Here is a 24,057-nt window from a genome sequence, read left to right as displayed (position 1 = left end):
GTGTGTGTGTGTGTGCGCACACGTGTCTGTGTCTGCCCGTGTGTCTGTGTAGATTTTTTTCGGTTGGACTCCTGGGGGTGTGTGTCAATAACATCTGGAGCTGGGTAGCGAGAGTGTAAGGCCATGAGCGGCTATTACAACGGGCCAAAGGTGAATGTCGATGTGTGTTTGTGTGTGTGTGTGGGTGGGTGTGCGTGGGTGCGTATGTGTGTGGATGTGTGTTAGTGTGTTCGTGGATGTGTGTCGGTAGGAGGGGAGAGTCAGACACAGTAGACAGCGAAAATGAGAGGGTATTAGTTTAAAACATTTTACAAAATCGACAGAAATAACAACAGCAGTTTAGATTCCAGGCTGACAGCCGGCCGGCTAACTCACTGAGCATCTCTCAATCAATGTGTTATTTTTTTCCCTGACACAAAAACGTCTCTGTCTTTACAAAGAACAAAGAGCGACCAAAGTCAATCAGCATGTGTGTTTGTGTGAGTGTGCTGAGGACACAATAACCAGATTGTGTGCCTTATTGTGCAGGCTGCATGTGAGAGGAGACACTGACGCTGCTCTCTCGCTCTCTTGCTGCGCTGACAATGCTGACACATGTTTACCGTCTATCTATCATCTCATCAAGCAAAACCAATATTATTAGTCGAGAAGTCGCTCAAATATTATTCAATTCTCCGGGGCATTCCAGCTTTACGTGATCTTTGTGCCAATCACACATCTCTTCAGGAATTAGTCTAGGAACAGTCAGTAGCCCTCTCATTAGCCTTACCAGCATCCAGAGCTTAACACCATTCCATATTCGCTGATCTTCGGTCCTCATAACATTCTTAAAGGTCAGCATTCACCAGCAGTCAAGGTCAAAGGTCACTGTGCCTCCGAAGGAGTCTTAATTGCATGTGCAAATTCTCCACCCACAGGGAACCGGCTTGCACATGATAGGATACACTGTGCTGTATGAGACTCTTTGTCCTGCCAGGGCTTTCACTCAGATTGGAGTTTGCAAAGATCCTGCTTTCAGGCATTTTTTTCCCTCAGGACTTTGCTTAATCCCTGTCTTGGATGCTAACAAGGCCCGGGGGCTTACACACAGAGTGATTTCGCGAAATGAGAAATGATCGAAATCTATGAAATCTGTGTTTGAAAAGTGTAAAAAAGGAACAGCATCTGATCCCTTAAATAAACTTTATTTGAAAGATTCATATCTCTCGTTTTGTCTGCCTCCAGGACACAGACTTGTCTCTGAAATGCACTGACACAATAAAGTTTACAGAGGGGATCAAAATACATTCAAGAACCTCTTTCTACTTTTTTCTGGAGGTCTGCTTTTATGGACTGCTCCCCGCCTACAACGGTTTTATCTGCATGGCTGACATTTTAATGAAATTTGCTATTACAGTTTTTCTTTGGTCCGGTGAATCTGCCAAAGCATGTAAGAAATCCTTGTTGCTGACATGAAATTAATTATCTTTGACGGGGAGGCCTGCAAAAGTTCACAGTTCTGGATATTACATGTTTTTAAAACTGTGCTTCTACACTGCTATTTACTGTAACAGAGCCTAATGTCAAAGCCTGTGGTACACCACTGACTGATAATCTGGACGCGCCAGCAGTGCGGTGTAGCGAGCTTACAGAGACGGCTCTTCTCTTTACTCGCTACACACATGGTTAAGGCTCAAGTTCACATTACAAGTGTACAGGGATGGAAGAAGTAATCAAACCCTTTACTTGACTTAAAGTGCAAATACCACACTGTGAAAATACATCATTACACGTAAAGTCCTGCATTCAGCACCTTGACTGGCAATGAACATCCTTTTGCTTTAACTTATGACTCTGATGTAAATACTGATGGATAACCTTGCGTTCACAACTCCTTTCGCCTGCCCAAGTTGCTCAACACAAAGAAATGACACCTGTCTGTAAGCGGTATTGTTCTCCCTGGTCACTATCCCCAGGTAATGGTGGAACAACTGGCATAACTGTAGAAACTCTACACTGCAAAAGAAAAAGAGGAAGCAAAGAATGTGAAGAGGAAGAGTGATGATGGAGACCGAGGTAAAATGAGAGCGAATGAATGGGCATTCACTGGATAGAGCATACTGGTGTTGTGTTAAAGTATGTTTCCTTGCTGATGTGTGTTTCCACTCATCAGCGCATCTTCAAAACCTGCTTCCTTTCTAGATCTGGAAGTAAGAGAACCTGCCTACTAATTAACACCAATTACTTTGCCTTGTAAGAGATTGGGGTTTCTAGGTCAGACTGTGATTTTTTGCTTTCGCCAGTAGCAAGGCAGTTAACGGTAGCCATGACGCTAACACTGTCGCAAAGCCTGGCAACAGTAGAACAAGAACAAGAAGCGAGCTTTAACGATTAGCTGAAAAACTCTATTCAAAAATCCACGAGCCAGAAACAAAACGGCAACAAGTAGGAGACCAACCATAGAGGCAACAGCAACACATCCAGAACACACGGATGACATGAGAAACGGGGAACAGACACAGGAACACTGGAGATTTTGAACGAATGCAGACGAGCTGACAAAGACTAAGAGGAAACCACAGTCTTAAACTGACAGGCACTAATTAACAAATGAAACACAGGTGAAAAGGGAAAAAGGTGGGAAATGGACAAAGAGAGGACGTGACAAGCAAATCATGGCACATGAGGAGAGTACTACAAAATAAAACAGGAACAAACTAAACCAAAAACCCAAAACATTACAACTGTCCAAATAAATCAATAGGGTTTTTAATAATTGAGAATTTTATAATCCCATAAAGGAAGAACTATCACGTTTGGAGAAACATGGTTTTCGGTGGACCAGAAGGTATGAAAAATTGTGGGTTAGGATAAAGATATAAGGTCCTCTGGCATGATCAGGATCCTTGTTTTATTTCTCTTTTACTCCATTATATTTTTTGCGGACCTTTGTAAAACATTGTTTTCATTGTCGGTTCAGTCAAGTTGTGACAAGAGAGATCGTGGTTTTGGGTACGGTGTTTAATTTTGCAAGAGCTTTTTGGAGTTTTGACAAAATGGCTTTGGGGTTTCGAGAAATTGAGCAACAGTTTTTTGGAAAATGTGCTCAAACGATTGTGAAACACCGTAGTAGTAGGAAAGCCTTTCCTAACTAACGGAGTAGATGGACCCCCATTCCTTCACACATGTAGGTTTCTTGAGAGCTACAGTGACTGATGAGAAAAACAGACTCTCTTATGTCTGTACTCCAGCCCACCTCCAGACTCAGCCAGCTATGACCTCAGCTCTGAGAGAGGGAGGGATGGAGGGTGGAGAAGAGAAGAGAAGAGAAGAGAAGAGAAGAGAAGAGAAGAGAAGAGAAGAGAAGAGAAGAGAAGAGAGAGAAGAGAAGAGAAGAGAAGAGAAGAGAAGAGAAGAGAAGAGGGCCATCATAAAGAGGATTGAGGAGCATGAAAAAGTGGGGGAGGGATGAGAAAAACAATGATGGCACAATGTCAAGCATCAACTTTTCTCCTCTTTTTTTTTTTTTTTTAACAATGAGAAATCTGTGCATCATTACCACAGCCAGCCGCTCGACGCAGCTATGAAACAAATAAACAACCAATTCGTCCCAGAGTACACAAAGGCAAAAGCATACATGCGGTACATAAACACTGACATGCACGCACAAGTACAAGCACACACAGTGCACCGTAAGCTTGAGCCAGGAACAATAGGGATGGTTTGTTTTGGACTACCCGAGCCCCTGTAATACCTCCAAACATGCTGCGCTCTACCATTTCAAGATGTACATAACAGAAGCAGATGGTGAGCTCTGCTGGAAGAAGGACTTGTTCTCACTTATCCAGGCGTTCCGCTACACCAGGCTAAACTACGAACCACTTCAGTGGCAAAACGCAGGAAATGCTTGGGCACAGCGCACGCACGTCTCTTGTATTGTAAACTCCGAAGAGACTAAGGGAGATTGTCTTCCCTTGTACTCTCTCGCAATTTTTTTTTTTGTTTTGAAGCTCTCGGGGGATGAGTTTCATTGTGCATTGTTATACAATATGTCAGGCCCCAGAACCAATAACCATTTCTCATATTCCTTGTTCACTTCACCATCCCTCCTCTCCATATATCCTGCTGATATCTCGCCATCATTACTATTCTAAATTCATTATTCTGACCCCAGTCTCCTCCAACACATATTTCTTTCCCTCTTACTTTAAATCCTGTAGCACAACATACCTCATTCAAGAGCAATATCTCATCCTCATCTCTCTCTCCCCCCCCCCCCCTCGACTCCACACTTCCTTCCCTCTGTGTCTCTCTGACAGGAAGATCTTATGGGCTCATAGGTCATTTATTCATTCCATCTTTGCCAGCGGGGGAGATATGAGAGATTTTTCGGTTATGCACGCCGTCACGATATGATAAACTGCACATGAGGAGAAAGATATAAGAAAACGGATGAGAGGCTGGGGGCTCCCGACAGATTTGGCTGCCCAGATTAGGCTCTCCATTAGATCGTTCCTCCTCGTTCACACACTGCGCACACATCCCCCAGTGTTCCCGGCTCCCATGAAACGTTTGTCAAGACCTCTGATTCTAACAGTGCAGTCTTGTGAGCGCCTCTCCGCCCTCGATCACATTTGTATTTTCATCGCATTTACCTTTTCCACAAGCTTCTTTCTGTTCATTTCGTTTTACATCATCTGTTTTTCCAACCCTTCCCCCCCAACCAGACCCTCAAGTTCTTATACTCTTGGCTCTGAGCTGACCTGGGCTCCCGGCACTATTTTTAGCCTGTCTCAATGTCTACCTCTTGTCTGTGCTGGAGCGGGGGAACTCAGAGACGTCCCCACAGCACACAGCGCTCATTTCCTCTCGCCAAACATGGTGAAAAAAAAAAAAGAGAAAAAAAAAAACCTCCAGCCAGACCCCACCGCTGAAAAAGTCATTCCCCCCCCTCCTGTCCGGCATGTTACTCATTTAGTGTCCATGCGGCGACCCCAGTGGTACACGCATTCCTCCGTCTGCCTGCACTGCAGAGACATGTGGAGTTTATGGGTAGAGTTTGAGAAATGTGAGTAAAAGAGAGGAAGTGACGGAACAAGAGGTTGATGCAGCCAAAGAAGAGGACAATAGGAAAAAGAGAGCATGGCACCATGTTTGTCTGGCTCGTATCCTGCGGGGTGGCACAGCGTGCTCGGAAAGGTCTTGCAACACTGTAAACATCATGACTGAAAACTGTGAATGGCAAACCAAAAGAACGTCTGAATGGTAACATTGTATAAAAACTTCTTCTAGGGAGCATACTTTAAATAGGGAGGACTTTTATTTGGCTTTAAGGTTCGGATTTCCATTATCTGACAGCGAGAATAATGTTTGCAAAGTATGTTTTGGCTAACCCAGGGTTACGCTTTAGGCTGCTTTCAGTTCAAATTGCATCTTGTAACAATGCTGTGCTTAAACCCTGGCTAGGTTTAGGCACCAAAATCCCTTGGTTAGGGTTACGAAAACATCATGGTTGGGCTTAAAATACCTGTTTTGGTCACTGCTAACTTTATTGTCTTGGTGACTGAGCTGCTGTACAACACCATTCGCAATCCCCAGTACTACAAACTGCAGTGACCCGGCGCTTTTTCTCTTTGGCCCCTTGTTAAGTGATGAAAGATGGTTATCAAAATGACGTAGGCTGCTGCTGAGGGACAGTGTTTATGTGAACACCTCACTGTGCTTATTAGATATCCCACAACAGAGCTGACCCGGATCGACTCGGGAGGATGATTGCCAGAAAGAACAGCAGAGTCAGACTGAAGAGAGAGCAAGAGACAGACATGATGTGTCTGCAGACTTAGGTGAGAAAAAGAGGAGCGCTGCAGAGAAGACGGAGAAGGACATGCACACTAAACTGGACATGGCTTGGTTAGTCAGGTGCCCCGCAGAGAGAGGGCTTTAACCACCGTAATCCCCTACAGAGCGAGAAACAGGGCCCCTTAATAAGAGCTGCTGACCAGGACGGATAAAGAACATTGCACAGAGGACTCCCAGCAGACAAGTAATAAGCCACAAATGAAATGCATCTTGGTTTATTAATTTAATTGAGAAATTGAATTAACATTTGCTCACTCGAAAGGAAACAGTGGCGAGCCGGTGAAGTCACAAGAGGGTATGCAGAAGGAAAACAAAGACAAGTGAATGCTTCCAGGGCTGAGTCACATATAAACCGTGCCGAACACCCTCAAGCAGTGTGTTTATGGAGTAAGGTGTGATATCGCTTTGCAGTCATTTTAAGTGAAGACAATACAGAAGATTCCTCTCTCCTAGATAGGGAGTAATGCCCCATGAGAAAATCATTATTTTGAAGCTTTTGCTTTTTCTTTTTTTTTTTTCATAAAACATAAACCGACTTACTAACCACATCAGGTCTGATTTATTCTGTGTGTATTACTGTCTCAGAAGTAAAGCTGGCTTGGGGAGAGGCCTTATGTAAACCTCTGGCAGAGACTAAACATTAGTGTTGTGATGTGATGGTAGTGCCTAGCACAGAAACCTTGATCCAATCAGCAAACTATGCCAAGTCCCAATCATCAGCATTAACACTGGTCAAACAGACTGTAAGAATATCCTACTGGACACGCACACACTGATTCATACTAGAGTAAAGGAGAGTGAGGGGCATTAAAAGCAGTAAACTATGCAGTACTTGCTGTAGATGATATGCAAATATTCACAGAGAATAAACACTTTGGGATTTTAATAATGAAAATGGTAAAACAAAAGGGACAGTTTGCATCTGTAAAACTCACTATACTTCAGTGACATTTCACCTCAAAGAGAATTAATCTTCAGATCATGTTTAATCCAGACGCCTGCTGTAACCTCAAATAATGGCAACAAATAGAAACCTTGTTGAAAAGCTTCACCTTGCGCTCTGGTCATTCACAAACACAAAACTGGACCAAACATAAATCTATATTTGTACTTTTGAGCTGAGACAATTGAAATGAATTCATTTGTCCCATGTGACCCTCTGCTGCTGAGCTAATGTACCACTGACCATTTTAAAAAGCTAACCGTATCAATAGAAATCTACTAATCATATACATTTGCTGGGCTCCAGTTACCCTAGAGCAACGAAGTCATGCAAAAACAACTGTTTGCTTTGCATGCTTCAAATACTGTGGCAAACTTTGACTGTCCGGCTACAGGATGTAGAGACGTGTTTGGGTGGAAAAGTGGCCTCATGTAAGTCACAACTGCTGTGTCTGTCCTCATCTTGTTTTGGTTGTTTATGCAATATATAATAAAAGCAAGATACTGAACCCCAAATTGCTCCTGATGTGCAGATGGCACCTTGCATGGCGGCCTCTGCCATCAGTGAGGGCCCTGCGATGAGCTGGCGACTTGTCCAGGGTGTACCCTGCCCTCGCCCAGAGACAGCTGGGATTGGCTCCAGCAACAACCCCCGCAACCCCATAAAAGGGATAAAGTGGTTACAGACAATGGATGGATGGAACTTCTTGTGCTTGTATTGAGTAGGACAACTTAAAGGACAAATTCACCCAAAAGACAGTTATTATGTGCACACCAGGTGAAGATGACCCTAAACAACTAGACAGATGGGAGGGCAAACCAGACCGGGGAGGATCACAGGAGGGAGACAGAACACTGGAAACACAGGTGAGCAGGAAGTGATATAACTACAAATAAAACAGGAAATAACTCACCAATAACAAATAAAGCATGACAGTTTTGTGGGAACTTCAGTCTGACTTTCCATTGGTTTGTTGGTGAGTAAGAGATTACTGATGTTTCATTTTTGGGTGAACGTATCCTTTAAATGTCACATCCTCTTTTTCACCATCAAACTATTTCTTGTCCTGATGGTGGACTGATGCTCATACGCCCCTTCCAATGACAGCTGTGCAAGTCAAATTAAAGTGTAAGCTGGCTGCCTGTTTGACCCACACTGAGGACTTGCTCAGATCCACCCACTGACTAACACTGACTGATCTGTACAGTATTTAACTGGGTGGAGGACACAGAAGACTCCCCTGGAGACTATTACAGACCACTGAAGCTATCTGGCCCGCAGAGTATGGTAAATAGTGAGACATGACAGAGGCCACGGAGGACAAAATTATAAGAAAGAACAGAGAGAGGTAGCTAAATTAAATGCCCAAAAACCTGGGGAAAAGAAAGTAAATCAACAGCGTGCACGCAGTATCAGGCCATGTGGTGGGGGTGAGCTGATGAGGAGCAGAGGGAGAGGCTGGATGGAATGCTGGCAGGAGGAGGGGAGGGAGGAAAATGTCAGCTCTCAGCAAAACTCGGAGAGAGAGAGAAGTTTCGAATATGACAAACTAAACAAATAAGTAATTAAATCAGTGCCAAAGGAGCAGCGAGAGGAAACGGCCCACTCTGCTGAGGCAGATGGAAACGAGCGGGGGACGGACAAAGAGGGAAAGACAGGCACAAAGTGTGCTGCTGTAATGTAGATGTCAATACAAAACGTCCTGAAACAACAAACTTGCAGCAAGTACAGGCAAAACCCATCATTAATGCCTAAACCGTATGTAACAGCTGAACGGCAGTGAGCACTGTGTTGTCAGGTAGGCATGGGCCGGTGGATCGCAGTGACAACAGCTGGTCTTGTGTTACAGCCATTAGTTAATCCACTGATAGCGTTAGCCAGTGTAAATAGAGCTGCACACGTACTAATTACTTTGCTGCTGCATTTCTCTCGGTGTGATATGATCTGCGTGATCAAGAGAGGGAAGCCTGTGTCGGTTTAGGTGTGCGTCTGCTGCTTCGGCATATTTTGTCTCTGGACAGAATGCGAGAGCAATATTTATGGCCCGACCGTGACATGTGGCAGTATTTTTTAAAACCCTGGACAGGTTGTAGCTTGGAGCAGCTCAGTCTTGTTGGTTTTGAAGAGATTCGCAGAAACTCTATCCTTATTTTGCAAAGCTGTACGGCATCCGTCAATTCGGCGAGAGAAAAACAGTCTGGACCTGCTCTGTTGTGTGCAACATGTGTAAGATCTGATAACAGAGAGGATGCAGGTATCTTAACTCTCAAAAGTATAACTGCTGGTACCAGCTGTACTCAATTGCGGGGTCTGATCATCGAAAAGTGGACGGATAACACTGTTGATGGGATCTAACATTATGGGTTTACTGTACAAAGACCCCGAGAAGACAATCGAGTCCCAGGCTGGATTATTCAACCTATGTAACTGCTATGATCACACTGACCTCATTTGAAAGGCGCAGCTTCAGGGAGAAAAAAAAACAACATAGGAACTACGACTCGTGGTTCAAATGTTATGAAATCATTTCTAAATCATGGAAATTCCTGTCAACTGTGTCGGTGTCGGGGGGGTTAATGCAAACTAAACTAACAAGGGGAAGAAGAAGCTGAAGCTGCTCTGAAGAACAGTGGGAGCACAGGGAGCTCGGAGGAACACTGGGAACAGGGCCGGGCTGACGAAGAAAATCCCTCGCAGATCTGGTACACACTGGGAAAAGCGATGAAAAGCACCAGGGGATGTAAATAGGTATAAATGGGGAGGCTAAGAGGGGCACATTTAACAATGGTCCACAATGGGGAAACAGCCAGCGTGTATAGGAGGTTTCCAAGGGGCCAGAAGAGTATGTGGTTATCGGGGGCGAGTGTCTTGAAGAAAGTATTACAGGGGGGATTGTCGTGCATCTCTATGGGGCAAGTTGTAATGGCTCCTACGAGGAGCTTCAGAGAGGAGTGGCTGGGAACAGAATCTATTCCCCTAAACCTGAAGTGAGAAGGAACAAATGGAGAGGACACGAGAGGAGACGAGATAAACCCTCTAAATCGTGATCCACTGGGATCACTCTGGCATTTCCTGTGCCTGCTGTCCCACACTGCTCCACACACACACACACACACACGGACACACAGGAATAGCCTCCTGTCTCTACATCACTGTTATTATGGGAACATTAAAGCATGATGGCATCTTATCTTCAGCCATTTCCTTCAGCTAAACTAAGCAAACCCTCCCAAGTATCACATATCCACTTAGACCTCATTTGGCTGCCTCTCTTCATGCTTTGATCTTCCCTCTCATTCCTCTTTAACCCTCCACCTGTCTTCTCATCTTTTCCGTTTTTACTCAGCTCTGTCAACCCCCCCCAGCTTTGACAATTCACTGATCCACAGCTTGTCAACCTGAAGTCTTCAGCCCACTGCAGTTCTTTCTCTTTCCTCCTCTCACTTGTCCTCCTTTCTCATCTTGTTATTCTGCTTTATTTCCTCACTTAAGTATCCTTGCCTATTCATTTGCGCCCTCCCTCCCAGCCTCCCCCATCCCTCTCCACTCATCTCCCCCCGCTTCATTCAGTCTCTCTCGACAAACAACCGAGCTTTCCCACCAGGGTCGTCAGGACAACGAAGCCCCCACGACTCTCCTCGATCACCCCACACCCGAATCCCACCACCGGCAAGCGAACAAACAGAAAAAGAAAGTGAAGTTCCCAGTCAAGGCCCTGCATCCACGTTGACTTTGCTGCGCGTTGACCCTCAGACCGTCGCGATTACAGCCGCGATGCTCCTTCGTAGCCATGGTGAAGAGGGAGCAGTTGCCTAAGCAAACGCAGCTGATGCTACCTCACACCGTCGGGACAGCTGTGGGAATGACAGAGAGGGGCTTCCTCACTGAATCGGCCCACTGACTGTCTGCGTTGATGTGTATTTGCATACGCCGTTGCACACTTCTGTTAAATATGTATGAAAGTGTCAGTGTCGGTGTCTGGCGGTCTGTAATCAATAGGAGAGAGCACAATAGATATGTTTGCGTCCGTCAAGAGATTCGCGGCCGCCTGTGCTTTGCTTGGCACGCTCAGGAAAACGCGAGCCGCAGCAACACAGAACGCGATGAGACGTTTCAGCGCGCACTTGGTTACTCTTCTCACAACATTCACTCAGGCTCTGGCTAATTCAGCAGCTAAAGATGCCAGAGAGAAGACACTGAGTTAAGAACTAATCCTAAATTGTTTGTTTTTTTAAAGAAATAGAGAATATAGAGATGTCGAATAATTGATTTATTTCTGACAACAAGGATCTTTGAGTGATTTAATTCGATTCATCCTTCTTTAATGTGAGTCTTAAGCATTCGAACAGCCGTGTGGGAGCTTCTATGGAGGATGTGGAAGCGACACAAGAGAATCCTTTGCCTCTCTATCTCCTGATTTAGTACTCTGAAAAGCAAGCATGCCAACAACAGTTTATCTGATATCATCATGCCGGTGTTGTTGCTACAGCATCATGATTGTGCCCCAAGGCCATCATTGAAACTGACTAAAAGGCGACAACGTTTGCAGAAAGAGCAGGTTTTGGTCCTTAATGGGCTGGTCACTTGTACCCAGGAGACCCATGTGGAAATTTCTGTTATGCTGTTTCACGATTTGGGGTTTTAAGTGCTTCCTGTTTTATTTTGAAGGTTTTATCTACTATGCCAGCCTTTGTTTTTCTTGGCTTACGCATTTGGATTGCTCTTTGTTCGACTTGTTCTCACCTGGACATTCCAGCTGCCATTAGTTACCTGTTGTTTTCTATCTAATTAACTTTATGCAATTCTATTTCCCCTCCGAATGTTTGCATTCTGGGTCTTTTTTTTCCCAACACAACACATTACGGAATTGTTACTTGTAGACTTTGTTGACTTAGTTTGGTTAGATTCAGGCAACAAACCCTCTTGGTTAGATGTAGGAAAGATCATGTTTTGTGTTGAAATAGACCGTTTCACAACATGCTAAAAGCTCATTTTCCCATGTATTTTTCTGTTCTTCTTCCCAAAACATTCACAAAAATGTGATCTGCCAGCTGCAGTGATGATCCAGAATAAAATAAATCATGATGCTTTAGAAAACAACACCAGTACGGTGATATAACATCATGCTGGCAACAACATTGTGAGAGGCATGTTACGTTCTGCTATATCTGCCAATCTAGTATGAGTTTCAATATACCTGAGTGCCAAAGTCTTGGATTCACAGATTATATCTTTGGCAAACTCAAACACATTGACAAACAAATTTATATCCGTGGTATCATATTGTTGCTCAGACATCCCCATAAAGTGCCTCAGCTGGGCTTAAGAAACACACCCATGCACACACACACACACACACACACATGCCATATTCATCCTCCTGCCAATGCTTGAGAAAACACTAAAATACAGATGTTTTTAGACAGCTATCAGACACACCCTTGGAAATCACACTCTCTCTACCAAACTCAAGGCCCATTAGTTAAATTAAGCAAACATTTCACCTCAGTCCTTTTCGCCTTTTTATTCATGACATTTCCTTGAAAGATTCGTCTGGTTTGACAACGTTTCCCAGCAGAGTGTGGCGGCCGTGACCCTGAGCTGCAAAGGGAAACACTAACGTATTTGTTGTGCTCACTGCTGTAGGCATGAAAACGGACAAGTTTCCAGTGGAAACAATGTGCAGAGGGCATCTGGATTAAGGTCAACGCCACCGAGGCACTTGACCGAACAAAAGAAGGGCTTGACAGAAAGGTCAGGTGTGAGGACGACTGACAAAATGCTTTGAGAGTTATTGTGTCACAACCATTTACTAATATAAGTTTTATCACGATAAAAGAACAGATGTGCCACAGCTGCTGCACACGGTGTTTTATTGAAAGGTTGCTGCCCTTTTGTGTTACTAATCTTGTAGAATAGAAAATGGAGGCAGAGAAGACTAAGCCGAGCCACCAAGTCATGAAACTTTAATTACCGGCCTTTTGCATCTTCTATGGGGCAATTACAAGTCACACCTCAACACGGTGTCAATTTGCGGCCTTGCACCCAACAGTTTGCACGCTTAGGTACCCAAACACACACACAATACACATGTACAGTATGACCCTCTGCAGTCATGTTTCATCACCTCACGCCTGAGACCTACCATTACTCTGCAGCTTCATCTTAGACCCCGGATGAATCTAAACAATGTTTAAGGGGATAGTAAGCAGTTGTTTAGTGATTACTGTTAGAATCGTTCTAAAACAGCGATGCATATAACAGCCATTACAGCCATCATTGTCATCATCCTCCGACATGCCACCCACAGACATGCTCACACAAGCAGCTCGGTAAGCCGAGGGGACTTTTTTCTGCAGAAGGCACCACCAACAGATCTGTTGTCAGGTATAAACCTGGTATCTTTGAAATGGGAGCAATGTTAGTGGCGCGCCATATCTTTTTATAAACCTTTCCCGATCCTGGATATGTCCTAACGGTACACTTTCATGCTTAATCGTCTGCCCTAATGTCACACCAGAAGCACTTGAATTGTCCAAGCACCACTCTGCTCAGCCCAAGTTAGTGCTCAAGAGCCGCAGTGTCCAGCTCAGGGTGAAATCCCCTCTTCTCGTGCCAACTTCCTGCCCTGCTCGCTCTTGCCAACTTTGATGCTTTGCCTCAGAGTAAAATTACCCCTAATACCGAATCCTTAGCATTTTCACTGTTACCCCTTACGGAGTCTGCGCAGTACGAAAGCCAGCCAGGATATTTGATTTTAGGGCTCGTGCATTTCAGTTAACAAATTAAATAAAACAAAACTTGTGTTGCGAGGTTTTCAATGTAACACAAGTGGAATAAGCGATAGGATGCATGCTTCTTAAGAAACAAGTGGAGATCCATTTCAGAAAGACTGTACAGGAAGCAAACAAAGAGATAAACAGATCAGGTTGACAGAGAGAGAGAGAGAGAGAGAGAGAGATCAGGGCAAATAACTGCCCTTTGATTTCCAAATTACAGTATGAGGCTATTTATAAAAAGAATCGATCAAACGTGTCCTGTTATCATTCAGCCCGATAACAACAACACTGTGTGAGGTCTTTGAAGCTTTATCCTGCGCAGCCAGAGGAAGCCAACCAGACTGCTTGTTTTCCTCCTGTGGGATTCCACAGTCAGGTGACCAGGAGAAAGCTACACGACAGCTCATGTGTCGACAGTGACTTCTGAAAGTGCCATTTGACAAGTTGACAGCTGACGAGAAGTGGAAAAGCAGAACCTGTGCAAGGAAGTTCAGAAGATAATGGCTGTTTATCTTTGCAAAACAAGATAACTGACTCGATGCAGTCAGCAGTCGGGAAACGCTGCACGGCTTTACACGAGCAGGAGCACTTAAGCATATGCGTCCACACACAATAGCTGCCTCCCATCCTCTCCTCTCCCCGCAGCCACAGGTGTATTCCATGCAGCGCGTAACTTTAGACCGAGGAACTTTTTTTAGGTCTCCGTTAATCATGCATGAGCCTGTGGAAAATTCTGGCAAGCAGCAGCGACACAAACACCTCGGGGTCCATGCTGAAATAAAGGCTCCTCCATTTATCATCAACAGGAGAGTCCCTTCTCAGGAGACCGGAGGCCTGGAGAGGTTTGGATACCGGATGGATAAGATTGATTAAGTTTCCCACAGACTGTTGGAATCAAACAAAAAGACAAACCAAGGTGTATAAAAATATATATATATATCTATATATGTGATCTTAATATTTGATGAATTCAGTAGGTTTCTCTGTCTGTAATTCCACAGCTATACCAGATCCTTTTCGCAGCGCCCCGAATGAGTCTCAAGTGAAGAATTTAACACTGAACAGTAATTTCTTATCTTCTTCTTCTCTGCACTTTCAAATCAGTGAGGAACTATTCGACTCTCCCTGGTGAAGTAGAACGCAGGCCAGTAACAATAAAACACTATAAAAGAGGATCTGCGCGTTGTGTAAGTCCCTCCCCGCAATCTAGGAACAGTTATGTTAAAGTACATATCCAGTGTAATGATGTAATAATATGATCTGTAATGTCACTTTCTCAGCAGCTTGTTTTCTTCTCTGGAAATATGGCTACTTCACACGTGCACTCATACAGCATTCAAACTCATAATCTGACCGAAGTCTAGAACTGAAGTGTCAACCCAGGATGGATAAAGACGCGATTGACTGGAATTCTGTTGAAACTGAGTCACGCTGTTGCTACAATGAAATCATGTATTTACTCTATGTGTAATCGCCTCTGACTGTGACGATCACAGCGAGAGAACACAGTGAATCACTTCACGCAAGCAACAACACATAGTATCAAAGAGAAAGGGGTCTACCAAGAAGGTGTGTTGAAAGTCACCGGAGTTTGTCCTGCCCCCCTCCAGATCTCGACAAGACCTTCACAGGTGTCTTACACAGAACACACTGTTATCCAACAAGCGTTGCATTGTGTGGATTTTGGTCATTTGTCACTGCAATTGTGACGTGGGCATAGGGCTGGATCGTAATCTGCACAGTGCACCAGGAAAGGCGCTGCCAAAACAGCCAAGGAGGAAGGACAGTTTATCTCTCATCTGTTTTTTGTGTCACGCGACGTTTTGATATTATTTGTCCCTTCAAACAGGTGAATATGGTCGAGCACAGCCGATCTCTGAACAAAAGAGCAAACAGCTACCGAAGCGGACGTTTAACTGATTTAAAATGAAGGTCTACCCCATATAGGTTATAAATTGCGCCTACAGATATATTTTTTTATAACACAGAGGGTCTCTTGTCTGAACCAGTGCTGGTAACTTGTTATTATGATCACGTATCATTCTGGTATAGAGGAAAAACGCCCTGGCTTTAAGGTTTTTCTTTAGACCCATCTCAATCGCCTTGGGCTGGGCTAAATCCAAGATGCAGCCAGGGTGCCTCTGCAAAATAGTGTCGGGGTGACCCTTGTTTTGCATTTGGCAGTGAAATTGCTAAATCCCTGCAAAGGAAAAGGTAGGAGCTGCTAGCTTGTTTACGTTTCGACTGTAAGAAACCAGATTAGTGTGAGTAACCTAAAGAACGCAGCCTGATATAGGCGCCCAGTGGCAGTCGACAGTATACATCTGCTGACTCAGACTAGTGCGTCACAGACTCCTAGGGCTTTTACCTTTCACAATAAGAGTCCCAAATATATCAGTATTCACTGCATTAATGCTTTTTAGGAGAAACTAAAATTCACTATGAACATTTCACCAACATGACACTCAATAAAAAATGTTACACTTCATGAGGTTGAATCAACACATTTGTTGTATTCAGTTTAATGTTGAAGAGGGGACTGTTATTTTTCCTACTGAACATAGATTCCTTGTTCAAAACGTTTTGTGCCTAAGCACCGCACACATGGACGTGTTTGCACACGATCAGGATGGTACCACCTCTGCTTTAACTGAGCCAAGAAGAAACACTGGTCACCAGGGCCCAAAGATGTCTGGATACAGCCCACACCCAACTCTAATGAATAGAGGTCAAACTGCTCCACAGCGCAGTAGGAATTCCCATCTGATACGATTTGCAAGGCTGAAACAATGCTGTAAACATTTTTCTAAACTCATTTCTTCCCCTCTTTTACATGCTTGGCTAAGCTGGTGCTGCACTCTATTTGATGCTTGGCAGGAAGACGCCTCTGTTAAGACGTGCTGCTCTGGGAAACTGCTCTTATTTGCACTGTCTCATTGGCTGAGTTGAAAATTTGTAAATTGTGCAGAACAAACCACCGGCGGAGGTATTTTTTTGTTTTGTTTTACTTTGTGCTAGAATAAAAAGCAAACACTCATACTGAAGATGTCAACATAGGTGCTTACAAACATTTCCATGCGCACAACCACATTAAGTAATGTGACATTACCTAAAGTAACCAATCTCAATCATTTATTTTGGAGTAAACTGGACCTAAATCAGGATTTCTGCTGCTAAGAATTAGAAGCATTTCCTGTTCAGAGAATTAGCCATCATCCTTGGGAACATGCATTCTCGCTGTTTCTCTTTCTTGCTATCTCCCAAAGCAGGCACAAACACAAAACACATGCGGACAGCGGAGGTTTCCAGCCGATGATTGAGACACTTTGTAGTCCTCAGTGGTCTGGGAGACCAGGGAGAGACCTCCAAGGCTGTATGTTGAGCTGAGAGGTCTGAATGGAGGATGCATTGAAATTGCTCCTCTTTTCTTCAGAGTCTCACCCACAAAGGGTCTGTTTCCCATTCAGGACACAAGGTCATTAGATAATACACACAGGGACCTCAAGGCCACACAGTGGGGGCGGGATTGTTCAACAAAACCAGCCTCCTGCCCCTCTCTGTGCATACTTCTCAACGCCCCAGACTTTAATAGTCCCTGCAGGATGCATGTGCACATCCAGAGACAAACACATTCACATGCAAACCCACATAAAATCCCTTCGCACACGAGGTGCGTGTCTGCTTCTGTGGTTTGACAGTGGGAATCATGACATCATCGTGTCGCCCTCCCACTTCCCCATTCAGTCAGGGGGGAGTTATTTAGCCTTGTAAAGTGGGCCTGATGAATGCTGGGGGATTCGCTCCCTCTCCCCTTCTATTTTCTTTTTGTTCTATTGCAAGCACAACCAAACACATGGTTGTTGTCCGTAGATGCACACGAGACTGGCATGAGTTGGCAGAGACACAGTCCAGATCTGAGAGTTCACAGAAATGCTCTGCAATAAGAAGCTGCTGGATCAGAAAAGTAACAATATGGAGGTGTTGCCATGGGACAAAGCCTCCATAGCGATACTAAACATGGAAAGTTTTTAAAGATTTTCCGAATGAAGGAAAGAATGGAAACTGAGCACGTTCTGCCTGGATGGGGAACTTATTTCCACCTCATTTATGAAGATGTCAATTTTTAGCTTGTTGATATTAACTCATCGCGTTCTGAATCTAATATCCTCAAGTCTGCATGGCGGCACGAAAAAGCCAGGAGGAAGCGGGCAGAGAAACCCAGTGGGTGGCAGAGGAGGATGAAACATGGACAGAATCATTTTTCTCCTTCCACATGAACGCGTGTGTAATATCTAATTCTGCCTCTACTAGCCGAGTATAGCCAGTGACAGCATGTCTGTAACATAAAAGAGGAAGAAACTGGAGACAGAGGGTGAGACAGGCTGACAGAGTTGGAGACTGTTATTGTTTGGGAGAGATGGATAGGTCACCATAGAGACAGACCAGCCAAACCCTTTGACAAAAGGACAGAGTGAGCCAAGTTCCAGGTGGTCAGGTTTCAGCATGATGCGGTGTCACGTGCCAGAGCAGAGCGAATAAATCAACTTTTTATGTGTTGGAAAATTAGAACTTAAAACAAAGAGCTAGTTCTTCTGGTAAAACACTTCAACTGTGGTCTGAATACTGATTCGGTCTTCATGTTTAAAGACTGTGTGTTTATTGTACACATCTTAGGTATTACACAACACTTTAATTATTATTATTGGTTAGTTGTGAGGACTCGACTCATAAACGACGGTGGAGCAGGCTTTCCCTTAAGTAAAAGTGGCATTACTACAGTGTGAAATCCTCTGTTCTATGTAAGACTCCTGCATTTAAAATCATTCTTAAAGGTGCAATATGTATGAACTGGCCACCTGTCGAAGGTCACTCCAAACAAACAGGAGGCAGCATATCAGCAGGGTAACTGCCAATTACTGCTAACGTTAGCTGCCATTAGCCCAGTTAGCTGTGCAGTTAGGGAATGTATCAGGAGTCCAGGATGGGTCGGGCCGGATCTGTGCAACACAATAAATGGATTATTTTGCCGTAACTTTAAACCCCTTTTTCTACTGATTGTGTTGATAATATCTGTTATTTTTTAAATACATTTTGAACCACATTTCTTACACATTGAAACCTTTGAGTAAAAGTACAGAAGTCAATATATTTTAAGTACTAAAAGTAAAAGTGGTTATGTTGCGGAACAGCCCAAATCCCAATATTATGTATGACATCCCTAGATAACAATTGTCGGTGAATTAAAGTCTTCATCACATCAAGGGCACAGCTGGTAGAGGTGGAGGTTGGTAGTTTTTGCTAACTTTATGCTGCTGAGTAACTTAATGTACAATGATACATCATAATCTATTAGTTTATCTACATTTTTATTAATACTATCAGCAAAGTGACCAGTCAGTGAAGCTCTCAAGTAAATGTTGTACTAACAAAAAAGTATAATTTTTTCCTCCCAAGTCTGATGGAGTGATAGTTTAAGGTCGCATGAAATGGAAATACTTGAGAACAGTTGATTTACCTCAAAATTGTAAAATGTTAAATGTACTTAATTACTTTCCACCACTGCTCATGCATGCGCACTCTGCCGTCTGTCAAATTAAAGAGCCTCTCCCTGAAAGACAACCCGTGTCAGAGATCAGCACATCAGCAGAAACATGATCCTCGGCACAAAGACTGAAGCCTCGCAGCTCTTCGGGGAGAACAGCACAGTCACGGAGCGCAGGGCCAGGGTGACGGCAGCGCGCCGCCGGCCAGGTGCTGCGCCCGGAGAGCCACACCGACCGCCTGGCGTGCGTAACGTACGGCGACTCTAACCTCACCACTCCGAGAGGAGGGGGGGAACAATGCATTGCTGCGTTAGTAGGTTGTGTTGTCGCTGCGGGTCCAGGTTGCGTGCTGTCCCCTGTGCTGGCCACCTCCGGAGCCCTCACTGGATTAATTGAAATGAAGCCGCTCATTACGCAACAGCCAACCTGGTTACGCGTAAACGGCTAAAACTCACTTAGTAAAACAAGATGAGGAGCGTGAAAGTTTCATGAAAAAGTTACTGATTCTCATTCTAATGACGCAGAATTGTAAAGCTGACATGTAATCGTTAGTGTTATGATGCAGAGGGAGTAACAAGATTCTGCTGCTGCTGCACGGCGCATGCAATTTTGCTCAAGAGTGTGTTACCAGTTGGTGGAGGAGCGCGGGTTGAGGATGTCCTCCTTGGCCGTGAGCAGCGACAGGCTGTAGGTATCAAGGTTGACCGATCGCGTGCTCATGATGGCAAAAGTTTCCAGACCACTCCCGCAGCCTCTCTCTTCACTGGTCCCGACGGTGTCCGGGGTCGGAGTATCTGCCGGAGAAAAGCCACAGCGGAGCACCCAGTGGGTCGTTCACGGCCGAGCAAACAGCAGCGAAGGTGCGCGGGTTCACGCAATGTTGGATGGGCTTAAGGTCCGAAATTGGAGCGATCCGTGCGGGCGCCGCGCACTCACAGCGTGGAGGAGACTGCGGGACTGCACACTGGTCTTTGTGCAGCGGGGTAGAATAAGTTTTCACCAAAAAGCCCCACCTCCCGTTGAGAGAGTGGAAAGCATAATGACCTCACTCGCTGGGTCACTTGGAAGAAACGCAAGCCGCTCAGCAGCACGTACAGATCACGTCTCTTGCATCCTCCCTGGTCCTCTATAACTTCCCTGCTTTTTTTTTTCTTTTTTAATTTTTTTTTTTTTACTCATCTGACATTTTATACAGCAGACATGTTGCTGTGTTAAAGCACTGGAGTCATTGCACCACATCACCACTGTTTACATAATAGTCCTGGCAAGGGGGGATGATAGCTGAGGGTAAACAGCACAGAGCAATCCAATAAAATATTTATTTTGTAAGTCATTGTTATTGTTCTCATTAGTTGTGATGGATTGGATTTCACTTGAGCATAAACCAACAATAGGACTTGTTGGTGTGGTTCAGAGGGGCTACAGGGGCAGGGCGGCAGCGTTGGATCTGTCAGTCTCCTTTTGTATCTTTTCTGTCCTTGAATCGGCCCCCGTCGGCCCCTTGGCAGACTCCAGAGAAGCCATTTACAGTGCAAGCAATCTGAACGAGCCAAAGACGGGCCAATTTCATGGGAACTGAGTCTGAAGCAGGCAGCATGTTAGAGAAAAAAAAAAAAAAAAAAGAGCAGGGGAGGCTGTTTCAGTGTTTAAGAGCGGCTGGGGGTCTGTTCAATGGCTGCCCAGCAGTGACACACTGACCACACAGTCAAACACACACACACAAACGCTGCCATACACTGATGCATACAAGCTGTGAACTCCAGACAAACTCCCTCCAGAGGCACACACACACACGCACTGGTGTTTGACTGTGGGTCAGTGGCATGAGGGTTTAAGATCTTGGATTATGGGAACGCTCCTGAGCTCTGTAATTTACTTAGCAGCCATTCTTAGATAATCCAGGACAGATGTAGAGGGTAAAAATCACAGGTTTTTACCTCCTGATGTGTCAGAATCAGGTTGGACTCGACCTCATGAAATCTGATTTCAGATCACCTCTGCTACCATTTAGTGTAAAGTGCCATGCCATGCTTTTAACTACTACGATTTGACCGGGAACCAGTTTACAGTGATTAATCCTCTGGTGAATATTGGATTGACACAGTCCGCCGACGTAATCACTCGTGAGTGTAACTTCCTTTTGTGGCACAGGGAAAAGAGTTTCCATTTTAACTTTGTAATCCATTTCCTTGGGTAAATTTTGAACAGTCAGGGTTGCAACTATTTCTCAATATGCCATAGTCAGGAAATAATGAATAGGTCCATGCTGCAAATAATTTAAAGGAGACCTACTTCCTCCAGTGTGTTATTATGGTTCTTGTGCATGTAAAAGATCTTGAAAGTTAAAAAGATCAAAATCAGCGCCAACAGAAGCTCCTCTCTCCCACAGAGAACACCGCTCCTGAAACGTCTCGTCAGTACTCTCCCCTTTAATTCCGGGACTTTTTGATATAACACTATAAAAAAATAATTAAGAGCAGCTGCTCTGTTGTTGTTGTTGTTAGCGGCACTGGCTCAGGCATGTGCGTGCTGACCAACCAGAGGAGACTGGGCATTTGGGAGGAGGGGCCTTAAAGAGACGGGGGCTAAAACTGAGCGTTTCAGACAGAGGGGGAACACAATGATGCTGTGAACATTAAGGCACATAAACCTACTCTAATCGTAACGCAAAATGAAATTATGACCTTGAAAAAGACTGAATTTAAAGATGCCATCTGGCCTGATACATGCACATGTAAAGCCTGGCTGCCTCATTCTTTGTTTGGAAAAGTATACAGTTCTCCCCGAAGAGCCCACATCTGGTAAACCCTTACTGTGCGTTGTGTGAAAAAATGCTGCACTACTTGTATGAGTAAGCATGCAGCACAGTCTGACTCAACTGCTTTGGCCAAAGCTTACATGCCAGAGGGACAAGGGGCATGACATCCCCATGCCGCTATTATTCTTAAAACTTCCTGCTATTAGAGGCTCTTCTGCCCTTCCAGCCTCTCAGCCCTCCACTGTGGATGTGAGCTGCAGTGCTGTTATGCTCCACTTCAGAAGACTTTGGCATTTCCTCTGCTGGGGTGCGGTGGCAGCTGTTGTTGGAGATGGGGTCTAAATGTGGGAATGATTGTGTGTCCAGTGGGGATTTGGACATGTGTGTGTGTGTGTGTGTGTGTGTGAGTGTGTGTGTGTGTGTGTGTGTGTGTGTGCAAAGTGGGGGTTTTCTCCTAATTTACTGAAACTCCTTCCCTAATTGTCACAGGCGTTTTGCTCAGCTTCCTGCCTTCCTGACACAGTCTAAACTAACCAAGTGTGGGTGACAGAGTGTTGAGTGGTCCAGTCACACGCAACATCCTCCTCTAGTCGCTCAGAGCACTTTAAATCTCCTTGATAACACATCGATTTTAACAAGTCCTGGCTCATGTGACTGGTCCACTATCCACTGATCTGTGGTGTTGCGCAACACGCAAAACATAATCTCACTGTGAATTGACAAAATAAACTCCCGTCGCCAAACAAAACCACTTCCTTGTATGCATGGATTAGTCCAAATCCTGTTCTCCTGGGACGTATCGAGGCTTGCGTGGCAGGTTTATGTGTGCTCAGACCTGATGGACCAGAGATGTGTTCGGGTTCAGGGGTCACAACCTGATCTTTGTCCTCCTGGCGCCCTACACTTCACTAATAATGGGTTTTCCACTGCTCCACTCTGCATGCTTGGAGAGGCCGGGACCTACCTTCATCCTTACGTGCTGACATACGTGCGTGTGTATGAACAGCTGCAATGGTTATAATCTTCTCTTCGAGCTGTCATAAATACAGCCTTTCCAATGAAATTATCCCGTTGTCTTGTGAATTTACTGTCTGGCGGTGCGAGCTGCTGGAATGTGTCCAACGTCTTTACCTGTACAGTAAGTGCCGATGTGTCGGAGCTGTATTTCAAACTTGTCAGACCACACTGTACTTGGTACTGTGTTTGTTATCCCATAGAAACCATCAAGCGATGTAGCTTTTGTGAGCCAACAGCAAGGAATGATTATCGGTCAGTTACAGAAGTTAAAGATGTAGATTGGAACCAAAAGTCAAAGATCTCTGTGTGCAGAAATTACGTTCAGGTAGATTAGCAATAGCCACAGAAACATGCACCATGAGTGGCAGCCTGGACCATTTAGTTGATTTAGGTGGGATTCAAGATGAATGTTTAAATGCTCATTACATTACATCACATTGGCCCAGATGTCTACACCAATAATCAAACCCAGAGAAATCCCTAAGTTTAATCAAGGTAGGGCAAAAGCATGCATCTGCAAAACCACAGGTAGATTCATATTTTGCATTTCTCTATACTGTTCTTTAGATCCAACGTTTAAGATGTCTTCTTGTCACAACACTGTGCTTGTGATCCGGTTGTGTCAAGCCACAAGAACCACTTGGTTGGGTTTCGGAAAACATCATGTTTTGGCTCAAAATGCTTGTCTTGGTTGCCACAGACATGGCTGGAGATGTTGAAAACACTATGCTTTAAGTCAAACTGCTTTACTACCTGTTGTTTCAGTGAGAGAAGACGTGTTTTTTTTACTTCAGTGGACCGAAACACTTGGGCCTCTCTGTCTACCCTCCTCCTGCCGTGATAATGCTGAGCTCAGTGGAGGAGTCATGTTATTGCTGTCCTCGAGGTAGATAATGAGGTGATGTGGGAGAGGCTCACCACTGCAGATGATACTGCTGAGCGTTAGTTAGTCAGAAGCGATACGCCAGAGGTGAACACACATTCGTCCGACAGCGGAACTCGCAAACATACCAGAAGCCGGTCTTATTTGGCTTAGCCTTGAAAGACAATAGAGGTGCCAGGCGGGCGTGATCGGAGAAGGAAACATCAGAGATATGTGACAAAGCTGGAAACAAAAGGTCAGAAAGAGAAAGAGAAAGAACACACAGAGTGCACACATGCATATGCAAACAAACCCTG

General features: G+C 44.7%; 1 protein-coding gene across 3 annotated transcripts in view; it reads right to left on the bottom strand.

The window, feature by feature from the left end:
* LOC115582230 (drebrin-like protein A) overlaps positions 1–20,123 on the bottom strand; it is a 37,260-nt gene extending 17,137 nt beyond the window's left edge. For 2 of the 3 annotated variants that reach the window (XM_030418049.1, XM_030418048.1), the window contains exon 1: positions 19,732–20,114. In XM_030418049.1, the coding sequence (XP_030273909.1) occupies positions 19,732–19,823 (92 nt within the window). In that variant the 5' untranslated portion in view covers positions 19,824–20,114. Of the gene's footprint in view, positions 1–19,731 lie in introns of all 3 variants that reach the window. The other variant, XM_030418050.1, reaches the window with a different exon arrangement.
* Between the last annotated feature and the right edge of the window lie 3,934 nt (positions 20,124–24,057).

This window comes from Sparus aurata, chromosome 5 (genome assembly GCF_900880675.1).
Source record: "Sparus aurata chromosome 5, fSpaAur1.1, whole genome shotgun sequence".
Classification (NCBI taxonomy): Eukaryota; Metazoa; Chordata; class Actinopteri; order Spariformes; family Sparidae; genus Sparus; species Sparus aurata.
This window is presented reverse-complemented; position numbering and strand designations above follow the sequence as displayed.